General features: G+C 43.1%; 1 protein-coding gene across 4 annotated transcripts in view; it reads right to left on the reverse strand.

The window, feature by feature from the left end:
* Nucleotides 1-16744, reverse strand: part of KIAA1549 (KIAA1549 ortholog) — a 154736-nt gene that overhangs the window by 68514 nt on the left and 69478 nt on the right. For all 4 annotated transcript variants that reach the window (XM_055284153.2, XM_055284152.2, XM_063642296.1 and 1 more), the window contains exons 3-9: nt 15662-15750; nt 14417-14594; nt 12281-12411; nt 10205-10388; nt 8377-8436; nt 6980-7128; nt 2110-2287 (exon numbers count right to left, since the gene is read on the reverse strand). In XM_055284153.2, coding sequence (XP_055140128.1) covers nt 2110-2287; nt 6980-7128; nt 8377-8436; nt 10205-10388; nt 12281-12411; nt 14417-14594; nt 15662-15750 — 969 coding nt within the window. The remainder of the gene's footprint in view (nt 1-2109; nt 2288-6979; nt 7129-8376; nt 8437-10204; nt 10389-12280; nt 12412-14416; nt 14595-15661; nt 15751-16744) is intronic.

The raw sequence follows: 16744 nt of genomic DNA on the forward strand, positions 1-16744 counted from the left end.
AAATGATCCTCCTGCCTCTGTCTCCCAAAGTGCCGAGATTACAGGCGTGAGCCACCGCACCTGCCCTCTTCTTACTCTAACCTAGGAAAACCCTGATGAGGCAGAGGTTGATCAAACTAGGCCCTGACACCAGTGTCCTGGGTCTGCCTTTGGGCTATCCCTGGTGTTGGCTGAGGCTTCCTTCAATCGCCAGCCCTGAGATCCCAGGATCTTTACCCACGTGGTTTTCGGTAAAAAACTGAGGAAAAGAGGTGCAAGATCAGATCTGAAAGGTGCCCATATCCTATTGCAATTAGCTGTTTAAAATGTCAAGTGCTTGGCTGGAGTAGGGCACGTCTCCTACAATCAGGAATAGCATATATGAAGAACTGTAATGAACTGCTTTTGTTATTTTTTGCTCACTGCTTTGGAGGAGAACACATCAATATGTGATCATATCTCACGTACACAAACACAAACTGCCAATGGTTATTTTGCTTAAACTCTCCCATCATCTCCCATAAAATAGAGAAATTATGCCCATCAGCTCTTATCTTGGTTGGTCTCTAGTAACAAGTACAGATTTCATAAAAACCTTCTACTATCAAGGATAATTTTAAAGCTATCATTTTTTTAAAAATTGTCTTTATCTCCTACATGTTTTCTGTAAAGATTTTTCTGTATTCTCTGAAGCTGAATTCCCTCTAAACATTTACCTCTCCTTTTATTGCTGGGAGCAAGTTTCACCATTCTCTTTCCAAGACTGCTTGCAGGATCATAAAGGAAAAACACTGACATTAAAAGAGGAGTCTGGGCCAGGCGTGTTGGTTCATGGTTGGGATTCCAACACCTTGGGAGGTCAAGGTGGGAAGATCGCTTGAGTCAGGGATTCAAGACCAGCCTGGGCAACATGGCAAGACCCTGTCTCTACAGATAATAAGAAAAAAATAGCCGGGTGTAGTGGTGGTGACTGTGGTCCTAGCTACTCAGGAGACTGAGGCAGGAGGATCACCTGAGCCCAGGAGTTTGTGGCTGCAGTGAGCTATGATCAAGCCACTGCACTCCAGCCTGGGTGACTGAGCAAGACCCTTTCTCAAAAAAAAAAAAAAAATAGAGGAATCTGATTCACACCCTAAAGGACTATTTAGAAAAATACACTCTTCCATGTGCCTCCTTTTTCTTCATTTTTAAATACTCAAAATCTGTGAGGTGGGGCCGGGCACGGTGGCTCACACCTGCACTAATCCCAGCACTTTGGGAGGCCAAGGCGGGCGGATCACAAGGTCAAGAGATCGAGACCATCCTGGCCAACATGGTGAAACCCCGTCTCAACTAATAATACAAAAATTAGCTGGGCATGGTGGTGTGCTCCTGCAGTCCTAGCTACTTGGGAGGCTGAGGCAGGAGAATCACTTGAACCCGGGAGGCAGAGGTTGCAGTGAGCCGAGATCACACCACTGCACTCCAGCCTGGCGACAGAGTGAGACTCCATCTCAAAAAAAAAAAAAAAACAAATCTGTGAGGTGGAAAGGAAAGTACTGACAGCAGCCAGGGCCAGGCAGGCAGGAGTGGAACATTCCAACAATAATAAAGAAACATCAAAATACCTCTGTCTACACTGTGGAGTGGTGTGAGGATAGGTGGGAGAGAAACAGGGCTGAAAAGGGGAAGGATCAAGGACTTCTTTGTGTTAAAAGACCCCGAAGGAAGCCAGTAAATTCAGGGTGCACCTCCCAGCTTCCTGCATGACTCACTGTCCCCGCCAGTGTTCAAAGTATGACACAGAAGATTTTGGAATAAATACAGAGCAAACACATTTTGCCTCAGACAAAATTTATAAAAAAAAATAAGTAGTACAGGAATGAGTGACAGATATTAAAGTTGATGTACTATAAATCACTATAACACCCCACCCACAAAATGCTAGGTAGAAAAAACAGCAGTGGAGGCTAAACCTACAAGCAATTGAAATCCAAATAAAGAAGGTCTTGGTGAATGAATTTTAACAACTGGCACTTCACTATCAGGGTTATACATACGTCGGAATGCTTTACATTCAGAGCTTACGGTCAGAACGAGCCTGGCTTTGGAGCCTAGCACAGCACAGACGACAACACCTCAGGCACTTACGCTGGGCAATGGCACCTTGAATTCGGTAGCCCAAGATGATGGCTGCTCTCTGGAGGTCCATCTTGTTAATCAGGTCTGAAGACTTGACTGCACTGAGTCTTTCTCCATCTTGATCCTCCACAAAGTAGATGAGCTGTACAGGATTGTCATCTCCCTCCAGCCTCGACACATTTACCACCTGAAAGATAGCAGAAAACCATTCACATTGCAGAAGCTCGTGTTTCTAGATGCCCTCTCTCAGGTTGCTGAATCCTGACTGTGTCACTCAGGATTTATTCCAATCCTCATAATAAGCTCCGTAAGCCATTCAGGGGCCCAGAATCACCATGGTGCTCTCTGTTGATGGGAAGAGGGACAGTGGAGAGTTCCTTTGTGTGGAGTAACAGGTTGCTTCATCTCGCTCTACATCTTTTCTGGGGCAAAAGGGCAGGGAGGCTGCACAGAACCAGGGCTGGTGAGTCCAGGTGGTCTAGAATCATCCCCACAATCTCTGACGTGCTGACCACATCATAAAAGAGCATCGTCCTCCCAACATTAACTGTAGGATTAGGTACATCCTTGGTTCTCTGAAACTATTAGTGGTTCTACCCAATCCTTTCTTCAGTCTATTGGTATTTCCTCCTCATTCTTCTAGGGCAGGGCTTCTCAACCTCAGCTCTACTGACACTCCCTTGACGTGGGGCGCATTGTAGATGGTTAGTGGTATCCCTGCCTTCTACCCACCACCACCAGGTGCCCCCACCCTACACCACCCAAGGTACAACCAAAAACATCTCCAGACACTGCCAGATCCACCCTGGCGGACAAAATCACCCCCACCCACCACTGATCTATGGACAATAAACCTCATAAATTCATAATCTTGTGGGCCAAATAATACTTTGATTCATCCCAAAACTTCTCTCTCTCTGGTGTTAAAAGGCAGTCTTTTTATGCCCTTATTTCAAAATCTAGCACACTTGACATATCATACCTTTTCATTTCACTCTATTTCTCTAATAACATGCAACATTTTTATTACCCCCTTAGATTCCAGCAAAACTCTGAACTTCTGTCCTGAGAAAAGGATCAGCGATGGCTCCAAGCTCCTTATTTTACACATGCCATTTAAATTGCTGGTCTCTACATTTGCCATTGGCAACATGCAGCTGCTACTTCTCTGTCCACACATATGGATTTGTAACACCACCCTGTGCTCTGGACACAGCTGCTGGACCCCTCCTTCACCATGGGAAACTTCTGGCAGATCAGCAATTTCATGATTTCACTGTGAACTCCTTCTTCCAGATCGTGTCTAAAGATCCTTAACAACACACGTCCAAACCCTCTTCCCTCAACAATCTGTTCTCTATGCTTCGTCCTGAGAAGGACTCATTGTCCTGCCCTCTGGCTGCCGTTTCAAAGCCAATTTCCTGACCACTTCTGTTCCCCAGCCACCTACTCCCTCCCTGACAACGGTACTCTGGTGATTAATTTTTTATTAGCTTTTAGAATGGAATGCTATCCAAGGGCTAGTGAAAAGGAAGGAGATTATATCCACCTGTCTCTCTACCCATGTACCTACTTATTCCATTTTAAAAGTTCTAATAAAATTTAAAAGTATAGTTTCTTCTTCTAGAAATCACAGTCCCCAAAATCCAGTGATACCCACCTCGATTAAAGATTCTACAAGTCTGTCTAGTGCTACAGTTTGGATGTTGGACCCCCTCCAACTCTCCGGTCGAAATGTGATCCCCGATGGTGGTGGTGGGGCCTAATGGGAGGTATCTGAGTCATGGAGGCAGATCCCTCATGAATGGCTTGCTGCTGTCCTCGACGTAGTTGAGTTCTGAGCTCTACTAGTTCCTGAGAGAGCTGGTGTTAGAAAGGGCCTGGCACCTCCCTCCCCTCTCTCTTGCTTCCTCTCTCACCATGCGATTTCTACACTGGCTTCCCTTCGCCTTCCAGCAAGAGGGGAAGCAGCCTGAGGCCCTCGCCATGACACCAGCACCATGCTTTTTGTACAGCCTGAAGAACCATGAGCCAAATAAACCTCTTTTCTTTACAAACTCAGCCTCAGGTATTCCTTTATGGCAACATCAATGGACTAAGATGTCCAGGCAGATAGTAAGCCAGGGAAATCTAATCCCAGCATCCTTTCTAGACTACTGCCTATCAGATTCCTACCTGGAACGCTTATAACCATGGTATTAGGGAGTCATCATCACTTTGGTTAACATTTTCAATTTCAGAAATTATTTTCTGAGCAAAATCACATCTCTCTAGAAATTACATAGCCAATTAATGTTGAAAAACACATGCAAAAAAAATATAAAGAATAAAATGAAAATCACCTAAAATTCAACCAACCAAAGAAAATCACTGTAAACATTTTAGCATTTTCCTTCTTTCTCCATGAATTCTGTATTAACATTTGGATTACATGGCATACATACTTTTGTAGCCTCTCTTGAGGGTTTTTTTTTTTTTTTTTTTTGAGACAGAGTCTCACTCTGTCCCCGAGGCTGGAGTGCATTGGTGTGATCTCAGCTCACTGCAACCTCCACCTCCCGGGTTCAAGTGATTCTCATGCCTCAGCCTCCTGAAGAGCTGGGATTACAGGCACACACCACCATGCCCGGATAATTTTTGTATTTTTAGTAGAGATGAGGTTTCACCATGTTGGCCAGGCTGGTCTTGAACTCCTGGCCTCAAGTGATCCACCCGCTCGGCCTCCCAAAGTGCTGGGATTAGAGGTGTGAGCCATTGCACCCAGCCCACTTGAGCATTTTTCTATACCACTCACTAATTTTTTTTAAAAGACTGCATAAAATTCCAACACATAAAGATTTACTATAATTTTATTTACCCATTCCCCAATTGCTGGACATCCAGGTTGTTTCAACATTTTCACTTTTACAAATTAAGTTTTGATGAACAGCCATGTAACACTGTACACAAATCCTTGTCTACACCTTCATGTTTGGTCACTCCAAGGGGGAAGAGAAGCAGAGCATGGCTTATAAGCAATCTATCAGATGGCACATTAGCCTGGGTGTGCCACTTTTACAAACCTGCATGCCTACTAAGGGAGCTTGCATGCCAAATTTAGCACCGTATTATACACTTTCATGGTATCCTATAACTATTTCATGTGCAGAAGTTAACTCACACCTAGACCTTGGGCTCTATGAAGCCAGGGATTGTTGAATAAGGCAAAGCTTTTATAGTTTATTCTAACTTTTATTCTTTGTTGATACTTATTTGTTTAATGATTACTCTCAATTGTGATTAGTTTTTAAATTTCTCTGTAACTTACTGCATCTGGCAAAGGAACTATTTTAGAAACCTAAGGACTACATTTCTGGGAGGGGGACAAAGAGTAATGATGAGAGGGACACACTGGTAAAAGGGCTAGAGGACGATGATGCAGTTCTAGGCAACACTTCCCCGCTCCCGCCCACCCCCACCAACAGCCAATGTCATTTGCGTCTTTTTCTCTAATACCTCTAACCCACCCACCTCCCTACCCTGCCTGCCAGCCCACACCCCCTGCTTCAGAGTTCTACCCTGGTTTCCTGTTTCTGAAATGTCATAGCTCTAAATATCCCATTTTCGTAGTTCAACAAGTCAGCATTTGGTAAAGAAAAAAATCCACATAATTCATATGGAGATGGAAATGAATGACAGCCCCAACCTCCAACTTTCTGTGAGTATGGGCATTTTTAAATGGGTCACGTTTCAATTCAAACAAATCTGTCTTTTGTAACCTGTCTGCCAGTTTACCAAGTAAAGAAGATTTAGGGTAATATGAGACAACCAGGTGTCTCCGGTGGCGGGCACCTGTAGTACCAGCTACTCAGGAGGCTAAGGCAAAAGAATCACTTGAACCCAGGAGTCGGAGGTTGTAGTGAGCTGAGATCATGCCACTGCACTCCAGCCTGGGCGACAGAGCGAGACTCTGTCTCAAGAAGAAAGAAAAGAAAAGGAAAAGAAAAGAAAAGAAAAGAAAGGAAGGAAGGAAGAAAGAAAGAAAAAAGAAAGGAAAGAAAAGAAAGAAAGAAAGAAAGAAAGAAAGAAAGAAAGAAAGAAAGAAAGAAAGAAAAAGAAAGAAAGAAAGAAAGAAAGAAGGAAGCTCAAGTGAAGAGAGGCTACAAAAGGATGTATGCAGTGTCATCCAAATGTTAATAGAGAATTCATGGGGAAAAAAGAATGGAAGGAAATATGCTGAAATGTTTACAGTGATTTTCTTTGGTTGGCTGAATTTTAGGTGATTTTCACTTTACTCTTCACACATTTTTTTACATGTGTTTTTCAAAATTTCTCTAATTGGCTATGTAATTTCTAGAGAGATGTGATTTTGCTCAGAAAATAAATTTAAAAATGAAATTGAAAATGTTAACCAAAATGATGACTCCATAATACCATGGAAGCAGAGAAGATGAAATGCTCAAGCAGAGGGCAGCACATCTCCCTCTATCTGATCTCCTATGGTCTCTTCCAGTTGAATGAGTTATCGCTACGATGCTATCAATAATACTGACCATTCTATCAAACAGGCTACATTTTTGTTAATTAAAAACTACTATTTGATAAACGAGGTCCTGTGATGATATGGCAACCCAGTAAGACAATTCTGCTCTGCTCCGCAAGGTCTGCTGTTATACTACTACTTACTATGGGCTTGGTAAATGTTTATCTAGACTCCAGTTGAACTGAAATGCTGCCAGATTCAGCAGCTACCCAATATAGCGATCAGTGGAAATCAGAAATTTCTCATGGCACTTCTCGTTTGCATAAAAATACAGGGTTTTAGATGGAGTGTGCACTCACACACAAGCGGTGTCTCTCTCCCTCTCTCTCCTTCCCCTCCTCCTTTGATGTGGAGTACCTGCACCACACTGTTCCCTGCAGCTACAGTGGCCCTTCTCCACATCCGCCTTCTGGTGGAAACCTCGCTGAGCAGCTGGGCCAGCTTGCGTTCCATCTCGGCTTGAAACACTTCATTCTGGAGTTGCTTCTCCACGACGCCCAGGAGAACTACATTTAAATGAAAACATACGTGGCACCCAAAACAAGTCAGCAGTAAAAAAACAGGGTGTGTGTGTGTGTGTGTGTGTGTGTGTGTGCATATGTATTTGAAATTAATGCAAGATTGCCATAAAATGCCAATTCCTAGACAGGAAACATCAAAAGGAGAAAAAGTCATCATGAATGGGGAGAGTCCAGGAAATGCAGCCCATGAGAGCTCCAAGCTCTCAGTGTTACCCAGACTGGTGGCCAGAAGTCCCAGGAACCCAGCACTGCAGGAGCTTTGGCGCGAAGAGCGCCTACACAAGATCAAACATTTTGTCTGCACTTATCTCAACACTTCTGGAATTGGTGTGAGTTCATTATCTTGCCTTGAGACTTGGACTCACAAACTAACTTGAAAAAAGGAAGCCTGCCCATCTTTAGTTATCTACTTCAGACAAGATGATCTCAACAGACAATCACTTGCCAGCGTGGTCTGGGAGGAAGGAGCATGTGCTTTTCAACCAGAATTGGTTTAAGTTTTCTTTGAGATACAACCATGGGCAAGTTACTTAATTGCTATGGAAATTATCTGGAAAAGATCGCTGATGGCACCATGCAAAGCGGTAGGGCCTTGACGTGGGATGCTGTGCGTTCAGCAAGGAGAACTTGCAAGGTGCAGGAACCCCATGAATGGCAACCATCACTACCCCACATGCTCTCTCGTGCCCAGCTAGTTCCTGTGCTGCATGCACACTGGACAGCTGGTGAGTACGTAACTACTGTTCAGACTTTTGTGCACTAGGTTAGAAAGCCTTTACCTGCAATGCCATAACTCTAAATATCTGACCCACTCCCCTAAGACAAAAAAAAAAAAAAAAAAAAAGCTTCCTAGGTGCCAAGCCACCCTGCTTGTCCTTATTAAACTAAACAAATAACACTTTTAGAAAAAAAAAAAAACAAAAAAAAACGAGAGAGAGATCCTTGCTTCTGAACCTCACCCTGTTCTGGGTCAAAAGATTGTCAGTTCCTGTTAGACTCTGCCCTGAACCTGATGTATGAATTTTAAAGAAAGTCAGTCCTTTTTGTTCTGTAACTCAGTGGGATACATTCCCACAGCCAAATTTGAATCCCTTTCTCATTCATTCTTTGCCAAGAATGTAAGGTACATTTTGCCCTAAATTTAGGAAACAAGAAAGGCAGCATCATTCTCAATATGCCTGCATAGACTGCTTCTCCTTACAGTTCCCAAAATATTACATAAGTTAAACATACCTGTTCTGACCCAAGAGGACTTCAGCAACTGAGATAAGTTGAGCTGTGGATACTGGAAGGCTACAAAAGGGAAAGAATTAGGGAAGGAGAAAAATATCTGTAAAAACAAAGCCACGTTTACAACAAAGTCCCAACACATTGTCTTTACTATTTAGCTCTAAATATGAAAGAACAAAATGTCAGATTAGCATGAGGACGTGGACAGTGGCAATTTCTGAACACATTAGTCTCAAGGAAAAAGAGAGAGATAAAAAGAAAGGAAGGGCCGGCTCCAGCTATGTCACAGGACACTGCTTCACAGAGAGGTCACCGGCAAGTTCTCCTTTGAATGTCACTGGTCCACGGCAATGCATGTTCACACCATGCCCCTCAGAGCCCTGGCTTTCCCAGCAAAGTCTCAGGGTAAAGTGACCACACGCGTTGACTTACCCAGGGCCAGCCAGTGTGCCCCACTGTCCGGCATCCTCATTTTAGCCATACACACGGTGAGCACAACTCAAAATGGTTCTTTGTAAATAAGAGCTTTATCTCTGTCTACTTTCATACAGAATAACTTCTGTAAAGGTATTCTTTTTAACTTAATTAACAATACACTAAAATATATTACGAATCATTAGGCCATTTGGTTGTTTCATTTTGAAAAAGAATTTGAATTTTTTGGCCTGACTTCAACTCTGGAATCTACTTTTTTTTTTTTAATAAATGTCTTCCCTTTCCCCCACTGCCTCCATTTGCATTGTGAACCTAGTTGCTTCAGTCAGGAAGAAAGGTTTCATGTTTTCACTTATTGTTTTTATTTTAAAATTTACACAGTAAATGTCACTCAAAGCATACAGTTTAATGGGTTTTGATAAATGCATATATGTTCACATAATCATCACCACAATGAAGATACAGAACAGTTTCATCACCCCCAAAACACTGCCTTCTGCTACCCTTTTGTAGTCAAACTTTCCTGTGGCCCTTAAGCTCTGACAACAACAGATTCGTGCTCCCTAAGTTATGCTTTTTCCAGAACTCGTGTACTTTTTGATAGCACCCCTTTACTCTCCAAATAATAAAGTCAGGCACGGTGGGTGAGCAGGGTTCTGCAGACCCATCTGGCCTGAATCCAATTTTATCAGATTTATATTCTGGCACTCAAATCAGATATTTCATTTGAAAAAAGTGGTCCAGGTGAAAATAGTCTGTATGATACTAAAATGGAGAATCTATGCCATTTGCATGTCATTATACATTTGTTCAAACCCACAGAATGCACAACACCCAGGGTGAACCTTAATGTAAACTATGGGCTATGGATGATGATGCATCAATGCAGGTTGATCACTGTAACAAATGGACCACTGTGCTGGGAGAAGCTGATAATGGAGGAGGTTATGAACGCGCGGAAGCAGGAGGTATATGGGAAATCTCTGAACCCTCCGATCATATCTGCTGTGAATCCAAAAACTTCACTTAAAAATTCAAGTCTTTTACTATTATTCTAAGTGAAATAACTCAGGAATGGAAAACCAAACATCGTATGTTCTCACTGATATGTGGGAGCTAAGCTATGAGGACACAAAGGCATAAGAATGATACAATGGACTTTGGAGACTTGGGGGGAAGAGTGGCGGGGAGAGGGGTAAGAGACTACAAACACGGAGCGGTGTATACTGCTCAGGTGATGGGTGCAACCAAATACCACCTGTACCCCAACACCTTATGGAAAAATAATTTTTAAAAAATCAAGCCTTTTAAAAAACTAAAAAAATTTTAAGAAGAGGTCTTCCACCAAAAATGCCCACCATTACCTCCCCAGCATGTCCAAGAGGGCCATACTCACGCTCTGCGATCTGCAGCACCGGGTATCCCAGATAGAAACTGAACTCCACCACACTCAAGTTCCTCAGCAGCTCGCTCACTTCCGACCCATTCAAAAATCCCTGTGTGCTTTTAACCGCAAAGATGATATTCACCGGGCCCCGCCGAGGAGTCACCCTTGAGGAACTGACGGTGATATTCAAGATCTGAAAGAATGAAGTCAGGATAACCTTCTATAATAAAACATTCTGCTGAAAGCTTAGTCATGATTTCTCTCTCACAGGTCCTCTCACCGATTTTTTTAGAGGAGGTAAAGTTTTTAAAGGAAACATAACTGGCTTTCTAACCTGGTTCCCTTCTGTAAGAGTTTAACTGCTCAGTTTATTGAAAATGTTTCTTACATTAAGTGATGAACTGAGCACATGTACAGCTCCTCCCACCCCGAATCCCACTGAAATAACAATAAGCTGAACAAAGGGGAATAAATCCACAACGGCACTGAGAATGGAAGAAAACTAGAGATTCCGTCAAGCCTCTGGGGGATGGAGAAAGGATGGGATCGGATTGATATAAACCAGAACAGAGAAAGCCAGAATCCAAAACATACACAAGCATGGGCTGCAGCAGAGCCGAGGGCCATGCTCTCCAAGAGGACCAGGAGGGGCTCCGTGGCAGAGATCAGCAGGAATGAGACCAAGAGCAGGCTACGCAGTGGCAATCAGTATAATTAATTACAAGACTGTGCCAAAGAGCTGAGTCCATTGCCTTCCTCCTCCGTCCTTTCTAACTGCCACACCCAGGCCAACAGAGGTGCTAGCAGCAGCCAGGCCCTCACCCAGAACAAGACTGCTCCCTGAGGAAAACAAACCCCTGTCTAAGAGGACTGTGGTGGGTCTGGGCCCTAACCAAGAAGGTGGGCAGAGGCTAAGATAACTGCCGTGCACACCGGAGACAAAGAAGGAAAGAAAATGAATGAAAACGCAGCTAGCTCTGCCCTGAGACACACACTAAAGTGCCTCAGCCCCCAGGAAGAGCCTCTTTATCTACACGCTGGAAGGAGAGGGTTCCCTGTCTGCTTGTCTCTGACCACACACTGCACCCAGAGAGAAGCCCATGCTGACACACTCCACCCTGGACCCAGCGCTCCGACGAATTTTCCCACCAGGAGATGGAGCTGACATAGAAAGAGATCCCCACCGCTCAAGTGGAAAGCTGTGCCAGCTACTAAAATGAACAACTTGGTTCTTCATTCCTAACAACAAACCAACAGTCTCCAGATTTTACAGAAACTAACAGCACAAAAGCAAAGCACCGAGATCAACACGCAGAGCAAGGACTGCAGAGAAAACAGGAATGACTTAGGAAACAGAAGACGCATTTTAACAATTCTAAATAACGTCCTCAGAGACTTTTAAGGTGACACTGCATCATCGCAGGAAAGCCTACGATGAAAATGGAGCAAAGAACAATGAACAAAAAGCTTAAAAATTCAATAGAGGGATTGCATAACATAATGGAAACAGCTAAGGACTAAATTCATGACTTGGAGGACAACATTTAGTAAATCTGTAAAAACAGAGAATAAAGAGATGGAAAATATGAGGAAAAAATAAGAAACATGGAAAGTGGATCCAGGACCACCAAAATCTATTTTAACATCCATTTTGGAAAGAGAGAGGAAAGAATGCAGAGGGAAAAAAAATCAAAGAAATATAAAAACATCAGCAGTTTCCGTATGATACGTACAACACCCGTTCTTAATAGCTATATGGAAACAACAGTATGGGTAGGCATTCCCCCATTGGATATTTAGGTTGATACTATTCCTTTCTAGGTAATTCTTGAGTTTCCTGAATATGGTCATGTTTCTTCAGCTCACCGTATCTGAGCTCCCTGGGTATCAGCTACTCTGCAACCCTCAAAGATGCTCAGCCCGTGCACGCTATGCCGACCCTATGCCACAGGAATAGATCAATCCCGACTCACGTAAACTGGGTTTCCGCCACTGGAGGGAATAAGAGGCACATCTTAAACAATGTGGAACAATTTCCCCTTCAAGGGCAAAAGCCTTCTGCTCTGCACTCAGTGACAGTCTCACCTGCACCGTGAGGTTATACGTTCCCTGGTGGTGTTTTCTCACTTCAAAGAGAGCTGTCATTAGGCCTTTCTCGATGCGCTGGGTGAAGTTACAGAAGCCAGTATCCACACTCGGAGGCACAAACTGAAGTACTGAAAAGAAAAGCAATCAAAGTCCCAAGAATGAGGTGTTTGTGTTTCTGAAGTATTAAGGAATTAAGAGAGAGAAACACAGTATCTAAATCAACTAATACATCCATAGTATGGGATTAAGTACTGTGATGTACCATTTCTACGTATTTTCTCACGGAAATGTAAAAAGCAACTTTGCAGTAAATGAAGACATGCAATGTAAAGGTGACTGGTATCATTTTAAAATGAAAAATATCTAAGATAAGAATTTGAGTATCAAAAGACACAACAGATGGAAACATTTCAAATGTATATAAATTCATTGTAGATGAATTCTTGAATATTTATGGGTGAAATGACATGATATCTGGCACTGCTTGAAAACACTCTAGTGTCCACAAAAACGTTGATGGGGGATAGATGAAACAAAATTGGTGATGTTCATAAATTTTTTTAACGCTTAACCATGGGTATATGTAGACTTAGTATGTTACTCTCTCTACTTTTGTAAATGTTTGAACATGTCCACAATGAAAAGTTAAATATGATGTTTAGAAATTACTGTTAACAGCCAGGTGCAGCAGCTCACGCCTGTAATCCCAGCACTTCGGGAGGCTAAGGCGGGCAGATCATTTGAGATCAGGAGTTCGAAACCAGCCTGGCCAACGTGGTGAAACCCCATCTCTACTAAAAATACAGAAATCAGCCAAGCGTGGCGGTGGGTGCCTGTAATCCCAGCCACTCGGGAGGCTCAGGCAGGAGAATTGCTTGGGCCCGGGAGGCAAAGGTTGCAGTGAGCAGAGATCGCACCATTGCACTCCAGCCTCAGCAACAGAGCAAGACTCCGGCTCCAAAAGAAAGAAAAGAAAAGAAATCACTGTTAACTTCATATACATGTTTAAAGTCTTTATCTTTTAGAGGCTATATAGGCTGAAATACGTGTGGGCGAGATGATACGACGCCTGAGATTTACTTTAAAATAGTGCAAGAGGAGGGGAAGTAGATAGTAAATGGGGGTATGGCTATAACAAGACTGGCTAGGAACGGAAAAATGGTTGAAGACATATGAGTACATGGTGGTCTGTTAAACTATTCTATGTACTTTTGTATATGCTTGAAATTTCCCATAATTATAAACACTTTTAAAAGTTAAATAATAAGGTCAGGTGTGGTAGCTCACACCCGTAATCCCAGCACTTTGGGAGGCCAAGACAGGAGGATCGCTCGAGCCCAGGAGTTCAAGACCAGTCTGGGCAACTTAGAAAGACCCCATCTCTACAAAACATAATTTTTCTTAAATTCTTTTTTTTTTTTTTTTGAGATAGGGTCTCACTCTGTTGTCCAAGCTGGAGTGCAGTGGCACGATCTCCTCTCACTGCAGTCTCCACCTCCTGGGTTCAAATGATTCTCCTGCCCCAGCCACCCAAGTCACTGGGATTACAGGCGTATGCCACCATGTCTGGCTAATTTTTGTATTTTTAGTAGAGATGAGGCTTCGCCATGTTGTCCGGGCTCATCTCAAACTCCAGAGCTCAAGTGATCTGCTCGTCTCAGCCTCTCAAAGAGCTGAGATTACAGGCATGACCCATCACGCTTGGTCTAATTTTTTTTTATTTTTTGCAGAGACAGGGTTTCATCATGCTACCCTGGCTGGTCTCAAACTCATGAACTTAAGTGATCCATCTGCCTCAGCCTCCCAAAGTGGTGAGACTACAGGTATGAGCCACCATAACTGGCCTAAAAAAATAATTTAAAACAAAATTAGCCGCGCATGGTGGTATACACTTTTAGTCCTAACTACTCAGGAGACTGAGGCAGGAGGATTGTTCGAGCTCAGGGGTTCGAGGCTACAGTGAGCTATAATCACACCACTGCATTCCAGCCTGGGCGACACAGTGAGATCCTGTCTCTAAAAATCATCATCATAATAATGAATTCTAAAAATGATTTCCAATATTTTAGAAATATAAACAAATAAAATGAAATTCTTTTTACAAATAAAAACAACTACACTGAGCTGTCTCACCTGTTTGAACTTGGAACCTGGACTCTGGCACAAGAAAAGAAGGTTTCACAGACAGGATTAAAGGAGTCTGGTCACGCACAAGCTTACTGTTTATAAGCACATTTATGACGGATATTGCCGTGTAAACAAAAGGACCGGATGTTACCAGAAAAGTGAAGTCAGTAAATAGTTCATAAACCTAGGGAAATAAGAAATACAAAGACAATTCAAACTTAAAGGAAGTTGTGTTAGATAGAAAAATAAAAAATTATAAACTAAAAAAACTGGTAGTTTCGAATGAAGGGGTAGTGCATCACGGATAATCAAAATTTTATTTTAGTTACTGCTTTTACTCTCTGCCAACCTTTTCAAAAACAGCACAAAATTATAAGAGCAGCAAGAAAGAACAGTCAGAAATATGAACTGAATAATGAGTTACAGGGCATTCAAGCTGTTTGTTGTATTTAAAACACATAGAAAAGAGTACTTATCCTATTGAGCAGCACTGTCCAAAATAAATATGCAATTTAACAATTTCTAGTGGCCACATTAAAAAACATAAGAACAGGTGAAATTAATTTTAAATACATTTTACTTAATGTATCTAAAATAACATGAAGTCAATACAAAATACTATTCATGAGATATTCTACACTCCTTTTCTCACTGCATTTTTCAAGTCTCGTATGTGTTTTCCACCCAAAGCCCATCTCGGTTTGGACGAGCCCCATTTCACTGCTGCATCGCCACGCGTGGGGCGCAGTTCTGGTTCTGGATGGCTCTGCTCTAGATGGACTGTGGCTTTCTGGGATCATTGAGGAGAAGTGGCACCAGCGTGGGATCCGGTCTAAAAGATTTGGATTTCCATCTCTATCCTACCAAATGTCCAGAAAGATGCACCTGTACTCACTCTAACGTCTAATTTAAACACGAATCCAAGTCCTTTCATGTGAATCAAGGGAAGTAAAATCATCAAGGCTGTCACCCTAGACTGCTGCCTCTGGTCTGAGAGCCCTTTGTTCCAACTCTGCCAACACATCCCCCAAAGGACTAACCCTGACCTCACGTGGGATCAGGAAAGACCTCCTTGATGCAGTGACGGTGGGGTGCAGATCCAGAGGATGAGCAGGAGTTAACCAGGAATAGACAGGAGGGAAGAGATGAAAGAGAATGATTCCACGGCCATAGTCACCTGCCTCTAACCTGGGGCTCTCACATCAGCCCCAGTCTCACCAGACATCACACTCCTGAGCTGCCAGGACTCACCTTCAGTTCCACTGCACGGTTGAAGTGAATCCTCAGTACTTCTTTGATTGCTGTAATGATGTACTCCTGCACAGCTCTTCTGGCCAGCACTGCAAATGAAAGCAAACCACCAAATGCATTTTCATGTCATTACGAATAACAAACACATCAGACTTCTGGACCCCAGCACTGTACCAAAATGTATTAGCAGCTCCAAAAGTCTTTTTGTAAAATAAAGGCCAGACCAAGACAGAACAGGGGTTAAGGATCTAGTTGCTGCTAACTACCTGGAGAAGAACAGCAGTGGGGACCTTGAAGACACCAGGTCAACTCTGCATAGCCTCACCTCAACACACTAAGAAAACCCTCTTTGCCCCAGATAGGTTAGATCAGGAATTAGCAGTGATGACCCAGCCGGGGGACAAGGAGCTTCCAGTTCTCATTTTCACTTGGACAAATTCCAGGCTGTCTCTTGGCTATGTCCCTGACAACAAAACATGAGGCTTTAAAAGCTCTCAGAAGGAACATTTTTCTTTGCTTTTCGAGACAGAGTCCCGCTCTGTCACCCAGGCTGGAGTACAGTGGCGCAATCTCAGCTCACTGCAAGCTCTGCCTCCCGGGTTCACACCATTCTCCTGCCTCAGCCTCTCCGAGTAGCTGGGACTACAGGCACCCGCCACCGCGCCCGGCTAATTTTTTGTATTTTTAGTAGAGATGGGGTTTCACCATGTAGCCAGGATGGTCTCGATCTCCTGAACTCGTGATCCATCAGCCTCAGCCTCCCAAAGTGCTGGGATTGCAGGCGTGAGCCACCGCGCCTGGCCAGAAGTAACATTTTTAAAGGCCTTAAGATGCTACTCAACAAAACCAGATGACATCTTCCTCTGTAAAATGAGGTCTCCTACCCCGGTGTTTCAAGGCAAAGGTGAAGAGTTTTTACCACTAATCATGGGGAAAAATGAGTTCCACAATTCCCACATATTAAAATTTTATGTAGGAAACAAAATATTTCTCATAACCAAAGTCTAGTTCTGTTTAACCGTTTTCATATTTTAAAAGTTCCATTTAAAAATCTATACTAATAAGTAAGCCTGTCTCTCAGTG

The sequence above is a fragment of the Symphalangus syndactylus genome, chromosome 6 (assembly GCF_028878055.3).
Source record: "Symphalangus syndactylus isolate Jambi chromosome 6, NHGRI_mSymSyn1-v2.1_pri, whole genome shotgun sequence".
NCBI lineage: Eukaryota > Metazoa > Chordata > Mammalia > Primates > Hylobatidae > Symphalangus > Symphalangus syndactylus.